The sequence below is a fragment of the Nyctibius grandis genome, chromosome Z (assembly GCF_013368605.1).
Source record: "Nyctibius grandis isolate bNycGra1 chromosome Z, bNycGra1.pri, whole genome shotgun sequence".
NCBI classification, from domain to species: Eukaryota; Metazoa; Chordata; class Aves; order Nyctibiiformes; family Nyctibiidae; genus Nyctibius; species Nyctibius grandis.
In genome coordinates this window covers 2,264,360-2,282,987 of record NC_090695.1, presented here as the reverse complement: position 1 = coordinate 2,282,987, position 18,628 = coordinate 2,264,360, and the positions used below count along the sequence as shown (strand labels likewise).

At 48.3% G+C, this 18,628-nt stretch overlaps 1 protein-coding gene across 1 annotated transcript; it reads left to right on the top strand.

Moving 5' to 3' along the window:
• The first annotated feature begins 2,213 nt into the window (after positions 1-2,213).
• SIGLEC15 (sialic acid binding Ig like lectin 15) lies at positions 2,214-13,654 on the top strand. Its single transcript, XM_068423971.1, has 5 exons — positions 2,214-2,265; positions 5,356-5,739; positions 10,815-11,174; positions 12,201-12,231; positions 13,558-13,654. The coding sequence occupies exons 1-5, from the start codon at positions 2,214-2,216 to the stop codon at positions 13,652-13,654; spliced, it is 924 nt and encodes a 307-aa protein (XP_068280072.1).
• Positions 13,655-18,628: the final 4,974 nt, after the last annotated feature.

Here is an 18,628-nt window from a genome sequence, read left to right as displayed (position 1 = left end):
AAAGGTCTACCAGGAAGGAAAAACAGAATTTGATGAATATGGAAGGCATTTTGGTCTTGGTGTTGGACCAGAAGCAGCCTTCCTTACAGAAATCTTAGGTACAATTTAAGCACAGAACTGGGAAAAAAGGTCACAAATAAAAGCGTCTGTGGATCATACAGCCATGGATGGTTTTGTTTATAAAATTTTTTGGCTGATTCAAATAGTTTGCAAACATTTTCAGCCACTCTGCATTTTCAAACATTAAAATGCTTCTTTGCAAATAGCTGTCTCATGGTCTGAAAATAAAATCAGTTTAGAGATAAAACTGGAAGAATTCATACTTCTGCATTGATTTACCAGATATTTGTCTAGGAGATGCTGGAGTAAAACGTTAGAGAGGGAGAGGTTCATATTAACTGTTAACTGCAGCTGTTCTTTACATTGATCATTTGTGCTTCACTGTAACATGTTTTAAGCATGGATTTCACTTTAATCTTTTACTTCAATCCACTGAGACCCGCTGGGCCAAGAAGGGTGAAATGCTTAGAGACAGTCACAACACCAAAAAGTTTACACCACAGATAGGTAAAATTAAACAGTATATGGAGGAAAATGGGGAAGGTACACAGAAAAGACATAACACAGGTGGGATAAGGGTATAGGTCTCTTTTTCACTGTTCCCACCACCCATGCCCTCAGGCTTCTCTGCTGACAATGGCATGTATTATTAAGGACAGTTTACAAAGTAGTTAGAGCACTGGGTCCTGATCCTCATGTTCCAGGAGGACACACATAGGGACTGAGCAGGGCTCTAAGTCATTAGTTGAAATAATACCACACTCTGATGAGTAGCAACAGGTCCAAGCCACCATAAATAATAGCTAGGTACTCTCAGAGCCTCCTCCAAAGAGTCTGGGAAAACAGAAATCCCTCCCTTCCAGACACTTTGACCAGAAGGGGTTTTGACCCAAAGAAAGGCTTTAGAAAGCAGCTAACACAATTAATACTACCAATCTCCAAGTTCCTCCTTTAGGAGCACAGCAAGTTAAGAAGGGAACACATGCGGAGGGTTGAAGGAGAAGAGGTGAGGAGCAAAAGGGAGCCCTGGCATCACTGCTGGGGGAAGGCACTGGCTCTTGGCACAGCGACAGTGGCAGCAGCATCTTATGTTGGCTCTGGGAGCCCTCCAGTGGCTGCACACCCGTCGCTGCCTAAAATTGGAATCGTGTGGGTGCTCCTGTCCCCAAACAAGAGAGAGGCAGCAGGGCCCCATAGCGACATAGCTGCCAAGATGAGAAGAGGGAGCCGGACATCAGCCCTCCCTCTGGCCTGAAGCAAAAGCAGCAAACCTCAAGCTAAGCCCTGACAGGGAATACATGCTCCAAGGTTAAACTTAACAAGGTCACGGGATCACTGTATGGGAGATGACGTGGAGGGGAGCACGGTCAGCTCTCCACAGGCCCTGAGCTCTGCAGGTTAGCATACTGCACGGTCAGTTTGCTAAAGCTAAACCCAGAAGGAAAGAGCAAGAGTTTGTGCAGGGATTCTGGGCAAAAGCTGGAGCTCAGCTGATTTCAAACACAGGTTAACAACAAGGAGGTGAACCACTCATGATTCGTCAGGGTCATGGGAGTCTGGACAGAGGAGGGTACCAGGGGACACCAGAGCACTCTTCCACCACTGAACCTTGGCACAAGGTGCTCAGTTGTTTTTGAAAGAAGAAGGTTGTTTTTTTTTTCTTTTTACACCTAGAAATGACAACAAAAGTGAGCACAAGGGGTAAAGCACAGTTGGCTTGCAGGCTCCAGGTTCAGGAGGATGAACTGCCTCAAGCCAGGAGAGCAAGGGTCTCATTTGTCCACTGCTTAGGCAGATTGCAGGGTCTTCCTCCAGATCAGTGAGCTGGCAGCACTTGAAAGCCGTCCCCCTCTTGCACCATCACACACATGGAATGGATGTTTGCAGCCCCAATCTGCAGTCCTCTTCCTTTAGATGGAAAAATGGTAATACTCTGATTCCCTCTGTTGGATTTTTCACATGACTGACCACAAAACTATTAATATCTGAATCCAGCGCTGCTTCAGCTAGACAACTCATTCCCTCCAGGGAGAGAAAAACCACAACTTCTTCCATCCCTGGAAAAACCTTTTGTGACTGCAAGACTAGCAGCTCAGATGTAGTGGAGACGGCTCTGGTTTGCTGATACACCTCAGTGGAGAACATCAACCAGTATGAGAGAATTCGGTTTCTTTCTTCTGTGCCTCCTTCGCATCTCCAGGAAGGGTGAGTTCCCTATCTGATCAGGGCTTTTCTTCTTGCTCTAGTCAAAGTGCCAGAGGAATTGCCTGGTACAATAAACTCTCCAAGAATTGCACCACCGATCGCATTGCTTAAAAGGATCATGAAATTCCACGTGCATGTGGGAATACTGGAAAAAACTCCAAGGCTTGACTCTGTAATTGTCAGAAGTCTTTAGTTTGGGGTTTTTTGCATTTTTTTGCTTTTTTAATCCTTGCAGGGAGTTCTTCTTCATCTAGCTTTTCCCCTGCATTGTCAGTTGGATGTAGCATGACCATCACCACCCAGAAGCACTGTTTCATGTGCCTTGGAGTTATTATGCAATGGACACAATTTGCTCCAGTTCAACTGAGCACTGAAGTTCACGTTTAACTTCAAGTATGCACTTAAGTTCCATTAAAGTCAATGGGATTTGCTTAGATGTACTGTCAAATAGTGTTTGCTAGAGCAAGGCTAGTGTCTGCAATGGTCTCCAGCTCTTGATCTTATTATCTTCATGACCTTTCCATTGACAATTAGCAGATACACGGTCCTGACAACTCCTTTCAGGAGTTACCTCTTCTAAGATGTGTAGGCTGTTTGCCCATGACCTTCTCTATTGCTTGTGAGAGTTTCAATGCCAGGAATAAATGAAGGCTGGATATTAGCAAGACGAAGCCATGGAAGACCTACCAAGCTGAAGTTTTAAGGTTAAATTATACACAAGATGCTGACAACTCCCTCCACTCATAAGCTAGGCAAACCGTGTTTCCTTAAAAATGGGTGGAGCTGGTAACATTAGAAGCAGTTATTTTTTACATTATTTCCCGTGTGGAAGGCAAGGGGATGTTTATGTGCTAAAGATAATGTTCTTTGCTTATGATTTTAAAAAAAGGCAAACCAAAAAGGTGGCAGAGAAAAGCAAGTCGTACTCAGAAGCACGTGATCTGCAGTTCTCCAAAAGTAAGGGGTTACAGTGACATGCTGTAAAATAAACAAAATAATATCACATAAACTAGAAAGCAATAGCATTTTCTGTTTTCATTGCCAGGTCTTTGTGCTCAAAGGCCATGAGCTTCCTGGAGCTCCTGTGGCCATGTACCCTTGTATTTTAAATTACCTAGACTGCAAAAGGTACTTGTACCATTGTAATGAATGACAAGGCAGCCTGACTCAGATCTCAGTAATCAAAACACTGGCTTGGGCATGATTCCAGATAAAAAATGGCAGAGAACTGGTCCTACGTTGGCCTTTGTCCATTGTGCAGCGCACAATAGATTAATACGAGCTGCACCGCCACTGAGGTATTTGACAAATACTACAGAGAAGAGATATATGAACAAGCAAGAACTCTTCTCTTAGAGTTTACACGAGTTACCCGACAGCTGAATGCCCACAGACCACAGTGAAGTCAGATAGACCAGGGATGGGTGGCAATTATTTACAGGATGCCTTTACATTTTTTGCAGTTTTCTGTTATTGAGCGGAAAGTTCCTGATTTTAATGAAGCCATCAAGTGAGTTTTATAAGACAGGAACATAGACACAGATGTTCCTGAAGCCACAATCTGCTGCCTCAGCTGTTGCAATTAGCAAGACAGTGGATAGTTACACATATCTATATGGAAAGCACTGCCTACAGGTGCTGTTTCTTGATGCTGTTCGTTCCTGGGGAAGGGAAACAGATGAGACGTTGAATTTTCCCTATGTACTTCAGAGGTGGGGAGCAACCAGTCAGGTGAAGGCTGTTTTCGTCACTGGACAGAAATCATAGAATCACAGAATGGTTTGGGTTGGAAGGGACATTAAAGAGCATCTAGCTCCAACCCCCCTGCCACGGGCAGAGACACCTTCCACTAGACCAGGTTGCTCTAAGCCCCATCCAACGTGGCCTTGAGCACTGCCAGGGAGGGGGCAGCCACAGCTTCTCTGGGCAGCCTGGGCCAGGGTCTTACCACCCTCACAGCAAAGAATTTCTTCCCAATATCTAATCTGAATCTCCCCTCTTTCAGTTTAAAACTGTTTCCCCTTGTCCTGTCATTCCATGCCCTTGTCAAAAGTCCCTCTCCAGCTTTCCTGTAGCCCCTTCAGGTACTGGAAGGCTGCTGTAGAGTGATCAGATCAGAGTGATGATCCAAGTGGGTCTGGTGGCAGTGAGGCTCACCTCCCCAGACTGTACTAAGATTTACTGTAATCAAATTTGACCAAGAGAGCAAAATCCCAACCCATTTGTGACATCTCAGCCAGAAAATTCAGGATTTCCCTCACCGTGACACCAGGACAAGGCCTGTCTGGGAAGATACTGGCAGCTAGAGTCCACGTAGTAACAACCTCCTCTGCTAACAGGGAGATGCTTTCTTCACTGTCAAGGGCATCCTCCTTCCTACGACAGGAGGTGATACTGGGAACTTGCCTGTTCTCAACAGCCCGTGTAAGATGAGTATCTCCAAGTCTTTTTTCAGATCCTGTCGTGACTTGCAAACAAGATGCTACTTGGTGGTGATAGCAGCACTGATCGTTAGAGATGTCAGCTGTTACCACCTTCCCCAAGGGTAATGCAACCACCAACCAATTAGTGTAACAAATACTACAATGTACATGGCGGGGGGGTGTGCACGCACTCAGACACAGGGCTGCTGCACTTAACTGCATTTCAGTGACTAAAGCCACCAGATCTCTGAATACAGGCAAAACTCTTTTATTTTTAGCTTTTTTTTTTTAATAAAAAAGAAGTCTGTTCCTCCAAGCACACGAAAGTCTGTTAACTGCAAAAGACTGTGTTAAACAACTTAAGATGCTATTATTCACTTTATAAACAAGAGGCCTACTCAGGAATTAAATCACTTTCAACTTGACCTAGCCAGTACCCTGAGCTCTGCTGCAGACTGGTACCATATCTAGCCACTATAATTGGGCTATGTAATCATAGAATGGTTTGGGTTGGAAGGGACCTCAGCAAGAAGGACAGCCCAGGGCCCACCAACGGAACAGAGCATCCATTTTCTGAGCAACACCACAGCAGGGGCAGGAAGGGTGCCCAATTTCCCTCTTAAACACTCCAGATAAATCAGTCTTGATCATCTCTTTTTGCTTCTAGGTGTGCAGTCCAATAGCTGGTCTGTTCATGTCCCATCTGATGTTACTGGTGAACTTGGGAAGATGGTTATTCTGCCCTGTACTTTCACACACCCCTACAAAACATTTGACCGGACCCTCACTGCCATTTGGAGGATCAAGGAACCTTACAACGGCACGATAGTTTTCAAGTGCATTAGTCAGAGCACCAGCGAGCTCTGTAAGACTGCTGTCAGCTACAAAAACAAATACAAACTGCTTGGCAACCCCCGGCACAAGGACCTTTCCATCAGGATTGACAACCTGACCTGGAGCGACAGCGAGAGATACTTCTGCCGGGTGGAGTTGTCCGGAGATATCCACGACAAGTACGAAAGCAGGAATGGGATAAAGCTGCACTTGGTTGGTAAGAGGGCACGACAGCCAAAAGAGGCAAAGCCACCCTGTAGGGAAGTGAGAGCCACAAGATGTGGAAAGTGATGAGGTGGTAACAGAAAATGACCTGGGATGGTCTTCCAAAGGGTTGGCTATTCCAGTTCTGGGGATAATTTATGACATTTGGGCAGGGAATACTCATGGCCTTCTGCAGCCTTCCAGTATGAGGACATGTGCACAATGCAGGGAAGGGAACAGTAACAAAAGTGGTAAGGACACAGCCAGGCTCTGGCTGCTGGGCTAACAGCTAGTCAAGTCTTCAGCATCCCTTCTCATTGCAAAGAGGTTGGACCAGATGACCTTTAAAGGTTCCTTCCAACTCAAACCATTCTGTGATTCTATGATCCCACTTTGCCCCTGCAGCACAGGATCTGTGCAGACAGCAGAGAGGCAAGCTGGGGTCAGCAGTCCCTGGGGTGGGGTTAAAGATGTCCTTGTTATCAACTTATCCGGGAACTTGTATAGTTCCCGGGTAACTATAGACCAGTCAGCCTCACCTCCATCCCTGGAAAGGTGATGGAGCAACTTGTTCTTGGTGCTGTCTCTAGGCACATCAAGGATAGGGGGATCATTAGGGGCACTCAGCATGGCTTCACCAACGGGAAGTCTTGCTCAACCAACTTGATAGCCTTTTATGAGGATGTTACCCGGTGGATAGATGATGGTAAAGCTGTGGATGTGGTCTATCTCGATTTCAGTAAAGCGTTTGACACGGTCTCCCACAGCATCCTCGCAGCTAAACTGGGGAAGTGTGGTCTGGATGATCGGGTAGTGAGGTGGATTGTGAACTGGCTGAAGGAAAGAAGCCAGAGAGTAGTGGTCAGCGGGACAGAGTCCAGTTGGAGGTCTGTGTCTAGCGGAGTTCCGCAAGGGTCGGTTCTGGGACCAGTTCTATTCAATATATTCATTAATGACTTGGATGAGGGATTAGAGTGCGCTGTCAGCAAGTTCGCTGATGACACAAAACTGGGAGGAGTGGCTGACACACCGGAAGGCTGCGCAGCCATTCAGAGAGACCTGGACAGGCTGGAGAGTTGGGCGGGGAGAAATTTAATGAAATATAACAAGGGCAAGTGTAGAGTCCTGCATCTGGGCAAGAACAACCCCATGTACCAGTACAAGTTGGGGACAGAGCTGTTGGAGAGCAGCGTAGGGGAAAGGGACCTGGGGGTCCTAGTGGACAACAGGATGACCATGAGCCAGCAGTGTGCCCTTGTGGCCAAGAAGGCCAATGGCATCCTGGGGTGTATTAGAAGGGGTGTGGTCAGCAGGTCGAGAGAGGTTCTCCTCCCCCTCTACTCTGCCCTGGTGAGGCCGCATCTGGAGTATTGTGTCCAGTTCTGGGCCCCTCAGTTCAAGAAGGACAGGGAACTGCTAGAGAGAGTCCAGCGCAGAGCCACGAAGATGATTAAGGGAGTGGAACATCTCCCTTATGAGGAGAGGCTGAGGGAGCTGGGTCTCTTTAGCTTAGAGAAGAGGAGACTGAGGGGTGACCTCATTAATGTTTCTAAATATGTAAAGGGCAAGTGTCAAGAGGATGGAGCCAGGCTCTTCTCAGTGACATCCCTTGACAGGACAAGGGGCAATGGGTGCAAGCTGGAGCACAGGAGGTTCCACTTAAATTTGAGGAAAAACTTCTTTACTGTAAGGGTGACCGAACACTGGAACAGGCTGCCCAGAGAGGTTGTGGAGTCTCCTTCTCTGGAGACATTCAAAACCCGCCTGGACGCGTTCCTGTGTGATATGGTCTAGGCAGTCCTGCCCCGGCAGGGGGATTGGACTAGATGATCTTTCGAGGTCCCTTCCAATCCCTAACATTCTGTGATTCTGTGATTCTGTGATCAGGATTTAAACTGGAGAGCCTGACTGCTAAGTACGTGTTAGTGACTGTAAGCACAAGCACGCCTGGATGGTAACAGGGTCTTGGGAAGACAAGATACCCATCTCCCACGTGCCATAGGTCTAAACTCCACTGGAGCAGGAAATGTTAAGCACAAACAGCCTGAAAAACAGCTCTGATCAACAAATGTCAAACCTGGGGAGCTGGCAGTCTCTATTAACCCCTAAAGCTCCTTGGGCTCACCTGACCATTGAGCTGCACCCAGATTAGAGGACACAAGGAGGAGCTTCACAGCTTCTTGAAGGTTCTCACTACCTCCAGCTTGGGCTGAAACACTGTTTTGAATCCTGAGGAAAAAAAAGCCTGAGCTCTTACCCATATCTGGCTAGAAGTAGCATCTCCAGCTGCCATGGTCACACTTAGCTAAGCACACCCAATCCTGTCCCTCTGGAGAGCATGCAGTCCCAGGTTCCTCCAGTCTTTGCCAAAGGGTTACTTAGAAACCATAGGGGCAACAAGCACAAGGCAAAGCAACTTTGAGGCAACACCAGACAACAGTTGCATAAGGCAAGAAGTCCACCCACGGGGTGGATGTCTGCATGGAAGTGACATTTGAATCCCCAAATGAGCTTGGGATCCATTGCGATAGCTGTTGGATGGACGTATGTGGCGCATTGCTCCTTCCTGTGGAGGCTGCAGTCTGAATAGACACAGGGAAGGAGAGAAACACAGAGAGGTGGACCACACAGCAGCCAAAACCTGAGCCTCAAAGTCACACACTGCCCATCAGCTCCCACTGAAGCCCGCACACTGCTCATGGTACAGAAACCCAATGCAGGAGCCCACCACCGCAGCAGGACTCATTTGCTCTGTCAAATGAATAATACAGCTGAAAAACACCTTATTTTAGGGCTGCTCAGCACAGCAGAGACACAGCAGGGCAAGCAGAGGTGAGTCTCCAGCACAGACCACACAGACCCAGCTGTGCCTCTCCATGCCCGGGGCTCCCGCAGCGCCTGTGCCAAACACACCCCAGGCTGCGACGTGCTTTGTTCAGACCCCACGTTCAGTTCTAAGGAGACCTGGTTCAGGAAAGCGCTAATCCCACCTCCCCAGGTACGCTTGCAGATCGATGGAGCTCTAAGAGACCCAGGTGGCCTTGGGAACAGACTCAGACCTTACCTGAAAGTACAGAGGTGCCACGTGTTGGGTGATGTTGCCTGTGAAGTGAAACTGCCTTACACCTGCTATGCTCTATGGGCATCCAGATGGGACTTGAGGATGAGCTCAGTTACTTCTTGGGAACGTCTGGGTAGTTGAGTCACTTGGAGCAGCTCCTAAGCACACACACACAGAGCATGACCAAGGCTCTCCTTCACTTGAAGCAGTTCCTAAGCACACACACAGCATGACCAGGGCACGATGGCAGTAAAATCTGTCTCTCAGGGGCTGTCTGGACCTTAACATCAGAGGAATGATAACATAAGCAGATAAGGTACCCAGGCTGCACCCCGCTTTGGGAGTGGGCCCTGACAGTATGAATGGGAGAGGTTAAATAGCGCTTAGAAGGTTAATTTAAACACCAAAACATGCAGACACATAACAACTAACACAGCTAGCTTTCTTACAGATGAGTCCTCCAGCCTCAAACCCCTCCTGCATTACAAAGGCAAGGGGGAAGACGTGCTGTAGGCAGCTGCAAGCTATGCATTTGCTGTCCAGCCTGACAAAAAATAAGATAAATATTGAACTCCTGTTTTTCCTCCGTGAGGACACTCATTTAGGCCCCTTCAAGTTTTCACAATGACTTTAGGAACCAAATGCACAAAATGGGCCAATGGGTCCAAGAGCAGAGGACCAACGGGTAAGACAAGATTGGTCATATCAGCTATGCTTCCTTGTCAGACTAGATCAAAGATGACACATTCAGCAGCGCCTCTCTTAACATTTTGCATTCCCCAAATGATCTTTACTACTGTTCATTCAGTCACACAGTTTCATATGCTACAAATACAGGATATAAAGTTAGTGGTTCTATCTTGGTATTGGCGTGCTACCCCAAAGCAACCGGGAACCTACACCAGCTATTGGGTGGTCACTACAGAGTTGGAAGAAAACACCAAAACCAGGTTGTAGCAAAGAGTGGAAATGTTCCCTGTCAATAATTCACCAAATCTGGCAAGTTTCAGGCACTGAGCAAAGGGCTCGCACAAACAGATCCCTCCATCTGTGTTCTGGAGTTCGGAGACCAAGGGAACAGCCACAAGATGGTTGCAGGAGAGCACCATGGTTGCCTTGTCCTGGACCACGTGCAGATGCAGTGGGTGCAAAAAGGTCACCAGCAGCACCCATGTTTACATCATGGATGGCACTGGGCTACAATTCACGGCGCAACTGCAGAAACTAACCCATCTTCACGGATGATTGCCCTGCTACAGCACAGTGCCTCTGCCTTCTGCCACCATGGAAGGTCACAGCAGCTGATGTTGGCCAAAGCTCACAGAATCACAGAATCAACCAGGTTGGAAGAGACCTCTGGATCATCGAGTCCAACCGTTGCCCTGACACCACCATGTCAACTAGATCATGGCACTAAGTGCCATGGCCAGTCTTTTCTTAAACACCTCCAGAGATGGTGACTCCACCACCTCCCTGGGCAGCCCCTTCCAATGTCTAATGACCCCTTGTGAGAAGAAAGGCTTCCCAATGTCCAACCTGAACCTCCCCTGGCGAAGCTTGAGGCTGTGTCCTCTTGTCCTATCGCTAGTTGCCCGGGAGAAGAGGCCGACTCCCACTCTGCTACAACCTCCCTTCAGGTAGCTGTAGACTGCAATAAGGTCACCTCTGAGTCTCCTCTTCTCCAGGCTAAACAACCCCAGCTCCCTCAGCCGTTCCTCGCAGGTCAGACCCTACGAGGGTCAGAAAACTGCGCAAGGCATTACAGGGAAAGTACACAAACAGAGTACAGACCCTTGCACCCAGGCTTTGCTGGGTGAAGCCCTTTGCTGCTCTACACAACACAAGCAGGGTGGGGAAATTTAGGGAAAGAAAGTGCCAAGAAAAAGGAGGAAGGGGAGTTTTGATCCCAGTGTCACCCTGATAAAACATGCTGAGGGTCCACCAAGACCAAGCGCTCATTCCAGGTGTTGCGTTAGACTTGCCTTTGAATCCTGACACGCTTTCCCTCCCCGTTGCCATTTCTGCAGCTGCCCCCAGGATCATCAACATCACTGTCAGCTCCAATGGGGACCACGCCTTCCAGGCACGCTGCACCGCCGAGGGGGAGCCAGCGCCCACTCTGACCTGGACTGGCCCACCCTACAGCAACCTCACCTCCATCACCAGCATGAACCACCGTGTCACCAAGGAGCTCCGGTACCTGACCCACGACGGAAAATACACCTGTACCGCTGTCAACAGCCACGGGAGAGCAGAGGGGGCTGTGTACTTCTATAAATTCAAAGCATCCAACAGCTCCTTCTTCCTGATCCTGATCTTTGTGCCACTGGGAATTAAAGCGCTCATTTTGCTGGTGATACTGGGCTTCATGGTTTTCTCGAGAGGAGGTATGTATCGCTGTTTCCCTCAGTAGTCCTCCTCCACCAAACTGGTAACCAGCGATGGGATACAGCAGATAAAGTCAGGCAGGAGGGGCTGGGTTTGGTTTGGGGTTTTTTAAATGATTTTATGATTTTCCACCCTAGGAGAAGGACATTTCTAATGGGAAATCTGAGAGCAAGAGGGACCTCCTGGCTGGCTGGTCGCAGCCTGCAGACAGGAGGTCTCCTTCAGGAAGGGACCTTGGAAAAGACAGAAGGAGCAGGAGTTTCCCTGTGCCCAAGGAGAATGGTTAATAAACCAACAGATGGGCAATTAGCAGAGAACCTGCTGCCTACACAAACAGATTTTTAATTGTTTTTCTTTTCTTGAACCAGACTAATTGCTCTCTCTTCCCACGTAGCCCATGGGCAGGATTTACCTTTGCTGCATTCCACACAACAGCTTAATCTCCTGGGGTGGGCATCCTTGTTTCACAGACCACCCCTCTCGGTCCTTCGGGCCTCGCTACCCCAGTGCTTCCCCATCATCAGTGAAATCCCATCTTCCAGCCACACCAAGGCCATGAGAGCAGGGAAACCCTCCGCTCATAGGAGACAAGCATCAGCTCATGGACTGAGGGATGAGACCTCCCAAGAAGCCTGGAGGCCGCTGGCCCCCAGCCCACCATCCCTGCTGTGCACTGGCATGGGGAGGAGGGGACCAGGAGGGACTCCAGGCTTGGCCTCTCAGGCTGGACGAGGTGTCACATCACCGTGACTCATCTGTAGAGACAGTCTGATGTCAACACCTTGCAAAAGCCACCGCTTGCCTCAAAGTGTCGAGGCTGCAAGACATGCTTTGCTCCTTATATTCCAATCTCAAATTCCCACCCTCGTGAACAGGACCACATGCTTGACAAAAGGTCTTCTCCCCATTTCCTGGGGTGTCACAACCACCCTCCAGTGCAGTTTCCCAACAGCTTTAGGTCAGTCCTGGCTCCCCAGCTCACTCCAACCACATTGCTAACCCATGTCTTCCTTCCCACTTCACAGGTCCCTTCTCTGCCCCATCCAGCCTGGCCCGGTAAGGACATCCTGCCTTCTACTCATGTTATCCAGCAGGAGGGTGGAGATGGCTAAGGAGAAAAATGCAATGTGTCCTTGGTCTTGGCAACAACCTTCTGGCCTATGAGCAGGCTCCTGGGATGAGGACAGGGTTGGGCTGATGGCCAGGCGAACTGGTGTGAGGGACCAAGCCTTGGGCACTACTGGGAGGAAGCTCTGGCTTGGGTACAGCTGAGAAGAGACCCCACTGATGAGAGGACAAGGGAATGGGGCAACAGATTGGAGAGACCATGGCACACGGATGCTGCAGAAGGGGCCAGGAGAAGTTTAGGTAGGCTGTAGGCCCAGAGGGTGGTAGAAAGCCCTGTTAAACTAGCAAAAAAACCACCCACCCAGGGGACAGGTCAGGGGAACAGGCGGGGATAGGGTCTGTGGCAGGCTGATGAATGATGAACAAGAGAGGGAACCTCTGTGCAACAGAAACCTTCCCCCCTCGTCTGCACCCCAGTCTCTAATGGGGCAGAAAAAGGGCCCAGGTCAAAGCTGATGAGCTCTGCCAAGTGTGGAAGAAGGTATGGAGATGCCAAACAGCCCACCATGGAGGCAGCTCGGGTGTGACAGGGCCCGATTCTTTGGCTGGTATCCATACGACGCTCCCACAGTACCCTTGGCATTTCTCATTACCCAGCACACCCCCATCCTTGGACACTCCTGACAGCCATGGTGGCCAAGCTAGAAAGGGATGGGGTAAAAAAACCCAAGTCAAACCCAAAAAGAACCCTTAGGCTAAACCTAAAGAAGCTGCACCTGAGGTCAGTATAATTACATCTGCCTGGGGCTGCTCCCTTGCAACCTGGGTCATCCTCATGCAATGTCTCCTTCCCCCACCTTACCCAAGATGGGCATTTCAGCAGGACAGTCAAGCGTACAGTTAAAATTTGTAACAATTATTTGCAAAAGCATGTTTTTTGCTGATTTAACAGTGTCTAAACCATACTGCACCCTTGGTAATATTTGCATAGATACATACACAGATGAAAGCTTAAAAACCAAGATCCTCCGCGCTCTACACGAGAAGATCCTTCTCAGGAGAGGTTTGCACAATCTCCTGAGGCTCTGAGCAGCAGGACAGAAGTAGGAGTTAATGCTAATGGTGTAGGAGATCAGTCTGGGTGTTTTAAGATGCAACTCAAACACTTAAAAACTACCTGCTGCAGAGGGGAGGATCCGTATCAGAGAGCATTGCACTTACTCTGACACTCCTTAAACCACTAGTTGAAGCCACTTATAAAACCTAGAGCAGCCAGAAATGTGTCTTCACCTCATTCACTTCTTCCACTGCCAGGCCACAGCTGCAAGACTCCACCTACGAGAACTTTGACCGCAGACACGGCGGTGGCCAGACTTTGCCGACAGAAAGAACGGCATCGAGACGGAGCTGAGGCCCTGGGGGGGCTCATCCACACCCGCTTGCACAGGGCAAATCCCCATCTGCTCCGTGCCAGGGTGCCTTTCCCCAGCGAACGCAAGACTGCCCGTTGACTGATGCACAGAAGGTCCAACAGGCCTTGCAGGTGCACGACCCATCCCTGCTGCTGCTTACAAGCAAGAGAAGCACTTAAAGGGAAAACAGAAGAAAGAAAAGAGAGAACAAAGAGGGACGGAGCTGGAAGAGCAGAAGAGGATCTACGTAAGACATCAGTTCTAACCAACCTGTGTGGTTTTAGTCCATATCAGATAGTGTTTAGCAAGCAGATAACAGGCTACCGTTTTCTCGCACCTTTTTGCTTTGGCATTTTTCAAATGGTACTCCACAAAGCAGTTTTCACCACTCCACTTGTCAAACCACACGCAGCTTCCTAGAGCCAGCAAGTGAACTGTTTTCATGTTTCAAATACCAGCTGTGAAAAAAACACTACTGGAATATCTGCTGGCTTCTATTATTATTATTATTATTATTATTATTATTATTATTATTATTAACATTATCACAGAATTACAGAATCAATCAGGTTGGAAGAGACCTCAGGGATCATCGAGTCCAACCGTTGCCCTTACACCACCATGTCAACTAGATCATGGCACTAAGTGCCATGGCCAGTCTTTTCTTAAACACATCCAGAGATGGTGACTCCACCACCTCCCTGGGCAGCCCATTCCAGTGTCTAATAACCCTTTCTGAAAAGAAATTCTTCCTGATGTCCAACCTGAACCTCCCCTGGCGAAGCTTGAGGCTGTGTCCTCTTGTCCTATCGCTAGTTGCCCGGGAGAAGAGGCCAACTCCCATTATCATTATTATTATTCTTTAACTTCCAGAAGAGTTAATTTAAGAGTTTAACAGAAATCTTAACTTTCAAGAGGAGTCCTAGCAAAAAGGTAAAGAGGTTTTCCAAAAGCTAGTAGAGCTGAAAGTCAGACATGTGAAGGGTGCTCTGTACTGTAACTCTATTGCAGCTCCTACTGCCCGTATGCGCACACAAGCAGAACCTCAGAGCTTTGTGATAAATAACCATAGAATGGTTTGGGTTGGAAGGGACCTTAAAGACCATCTAGTTCCAACCCCCCTGCCATGGGCAGGGACACCTTCCACCAGACCAGGTTGCTCCAAGCCCCATCCAGCCTGGCCTTGAACACTGCCAGGGAGGGGGCAGCCACAGCTTCTCTGGGCAGCCTGGGCCAGGGTCTCACCACCCTCACAGCAAAGAATTTCTTCCTAAGATCTCATCTAAATCTCCCCTCTTTCAGTTTAGAACTGTTCCCCCTCATCCTATCACTCCATGCCCTTGTAAAAAGTCCCTCTCCAGCTTTCCTGTAGGCCCTTCAGGTACTGGAAGGCTGCTGGAAGGTCTCCCCAGAGCCTTCTCTTCTCCAGGCTAAAAATATGAAAATGTTCCAATAAACTAAACTGCCATTTTAAGAAAAAAAAATCAAGAAAATTATTTCTAAACCATTTCTACCTCTGTGTTACATGAAAAAGTTCCTTTACGGCCTGACTACTCATCTCAAATTCTTCTGAGATGAAGTCCCTACTACAGAGTCACTAGCCATCCACAGACAAGACTCTAATCCAACTGTGAATGTGCTCAAGACCAGGTGAATAGACCCAGCTTATGGTACAGGATGACACAAGTCAGCCTGGAGTCTTGGTCAGGCAGGCAAAGGTCCAGGAGAGGGCTGTGAAGAGTGACGGGCTGGCGTAGAGGAGGAGAGGAAAGAATGAAAAGTGAAGTGATGAGAACCTGCTTTCAGGTTTATGTCACTAGATTCGATGCTCTGTGCAATGGTTCCAGTGTAGCAGCTCCAAAACTCTTCTCCTAACGATCCTGCTTCTGGTAGCAACCACCACTGGCCAGGAGCCCAAGCTGCTACTGAATTACCATCAGGCCTGTGATCCTGCTTGCAAGCTCACCCCCAGCCTGGGAATCATTAAAGTTCACCTCTTCATAACATCTGTGCTGGGAAAGTAAATGACTTGGCCAGGATAACAAGAGGAAAAAAAAAAAAAGGGGAAAAAAAAAATGCAAGGAAATATTTGAACCTGATTTTTAAATCCCAGTTTAAAACATCAGCAGTGGCAAAGTCAGGTTTCATAAGAATAGGAAAAGATGCAAAGAGAAAAAGGAAGCTAGAGCAGACAATGTAGTCATGGACGAGTAAGCTCAGTTTCACAGGAAGAGAGAGATTTCAGAGATATTAACTGGGCAAACTGAATTGAATTTCTGAGCCATTATGATTTATAGACATACATTAGAGTAACGAGAACCCATTTCTACCCATGTATGGGATTCAAGCTTGGCTTACTGGATTTTTCTCTTGGAAACTACTTCTTTACCTCAAGTAGTTTGGGTCCAAATAGAAGTATCAGGCCTCATACCCCAAAACCACCTGGGAATCCACCAAGTGTGCCCTGTTGCGTGTTGTCAGCACCCTACACTCAGAGGGCTGCCAGCAAGTGCATGTCACAAGATCGCTGCAGCAATTTAGATGTGAGGAAACTCACGGATCAGCACTGTTTGACTTTTACTTACTTGGCTTCCAGAGCACAGCCCACATTAGCACAGCAAATGGGAGAACAAGGACATCCAGGTACAGGAACCCACCACACTCCTGGACACCGGGAAAAGCACAGAAATGAGTTTGCCTGAACCCTGGCTCCTCTCCCCAGTGAGGGACCTCTTTAACCCATCCCTGCAAGATTGCTCCTCAATGGGAAGAGTCTGCTCTCAACGTTTCTCTCTTGCTACCTGCTGTTTCATCCTCTGGAAAGCAAAAGGTGTGGGGTGATGTGCAGAGGAGAGACCTCATAATCAACAAAATGAGGTGGAAGGAGCTCACTTCAGTGTACATGCACAATAAAGAGGTACCTACAGGACAATGTTGTGAGGAAAGCTCTCATATCTTTTCTGAGGAATCAGCACAACCAGGTGCCTCTCAAGTGGGAGAACAAGCAGAAGGAATCACAGAATGGTTGTGGTTGGAAGGGACCTCTGGAGATCATCTAGTCCAACCCCTGCCAAAGAAGGGTCACCCACAGCACGTTGCACAGGGTCGTGTCCAGGCGGGTTTGAATATCTCCAGAGAAGGAGACTCCCCACCCTCCCTGGGCAGCCTGTCCCAGGGCTCTGGCACCCTCACAGCAAAGTTGTTTTTCCTCATGCTCAGACGGAAGTTCCCATGTTTCAGTTTGTGCCCATTGCCCCTTGTCCTGTCGCTGGGCACCACTGAGAAGAGTCTGGCCCCCTCCTCTTGACACCCACCCCTAAGCTATTTGTAAGCATTGATAAGATCCCCCCTCAATTTGCTCTTCTCCAGGCTGAACAGACCCAGCTCCCTCAGCCTCTCCTTGTAAGAGAGATGCTCCAGTTCTCTGATCATCTCTGTAGCCCTCCGCTGAAATCTCTCCAGTAGTTCCTTATCTTTCTTGAACTGGGGAGCCCAGAACTGGAGAGCCCAGAACTGGACACAGTTACTCCAGGTGTGGCCTCACCAGGGCAGTGTAGAGGTCCATGTCCTGTTGCAGGGCTACAATCTCACTGAGACCATGGAGATGCAGAAGGATAGCTCACAAGCCTAGAGTGCTGCCATGGATGGATACTGCCTCTTCAGGAAGGACAAGCTGGGACAGCGAGGACAAGGAGTTGTGCTTCATGTGAGAGTGCAGCGGGAACACACAGGGCACTGGCCAGGGGTGGATGATGAGCCAGCTGAGAACTTAGGGCTCAGGATCTAAATCTCCCCTCTTTCAGTTTAAAACCTTTCCCCCTCGTCCTGTCACTACATGCCCTTGCAAAAAGTTCCTCCCCAGCCTTATCCCAAAGGCACACTTGTTATTAAGTAGCTGATATTCCAATTTCAACTCTTTCCACTCCGATCTACAATGCTAAAACAACGCAAAACTGTTTTCCTTCTGAGATTACCTGGTTCCATTTATGATGTGAAAAAGAACATTGCAGTATGAGGTAGGAGGGAGGGCGGGAGATGCTGGGAACATGAAAGTCTTTCCAGGAAAACCAGAAGAAATGAAAAGTCAATCTGTTGAGCACCATTTGTAGAATGAGACTCCAAGCCCTGGAGTGAATATTTGTGACAGAGAACTGCCAGTGGATCTGTTAGTTCATAAAACTGCTCCCTTGTACTTGAGGAAAGCACAGGTTCAGATTTCTACAACTAGCATGCTCACCACAAAGCCAGCAGATGGGTTTGTGGGTGACACGTACAGCAAAAGAAGCAGCTCACGGTGAATTCTCCCTACTCCTTAGGACCTACCACAGCATGAATCAGAGAGTACTTTAACCATGATAAATCAAATCATTTTCATCACAATTTTTAGATTAAGAAATGGGAAAAGAGTCAACAGTACCATTTCTATTACATTTTCATCAGTAAGTTATTAAAGAAGCTGTTTCAATGGTCAGCACAGATGGACATGACGTTGGTGTCCATGGTGTTTGCTGACAGCACTGACCCCAGACTGGTGCTCCCCTGCCACCAGCAAAGCCCTCAGCAAGAACGTTGTACCACGAGCACCAGAGGCATAGTTTTCCCCTACTTCCATCCACACTACCAGCTTTCCCCTCATCTGGGGTAAGTACCATATTCCACAGTCTGGGTCAGTTGTGAGTGCTGAAAGACCTGAACCAGCGCATCATCCTGAGGTCACATTACTACAGAGGTCTGGGGAATTTTGCCAGGACAGAGAAGGGTTATTTCTGTCACTACATACATGAGAGCTTTCTCCTGAGCTCTGGGCATAAAAACAGGCTGTTGTGTCACACACATGTTAAATCCAGGATGTCAAAGAGAAGAGTCTCCAGACCTTCATCAACTGAGCAACTGCGTGGCATTCCCTCATCATATTTTTGTCTCCAAGATCAATTATCTGTTACCTGATGTAGATTCTTCCAGCAACTCGGAAA

Coding starts and splice junctions, on each gene's coding strand:
- SIGLEC15 (XM_068423971.1), top strand. CDS start 2,214: ATGAGAGAATTCGGTTTCTTTCTTCTGTGCCTCCTTCGCATCTCCAGG. Junction 11,175..12,200: donor CATGGTTTTCTCGAGAGGAG/GTATGTATCGCT, acceptor CCCACTTCACAG/GTCCCTTCTCTGCCCCATCC. Junction 12,232..13,557: donor GCCCCATCCAGCCTGGCCCG/GTAAGGACATCC, acceptor TTCCACTGCCAG/GCCACAGCTGCAAGACTCCA.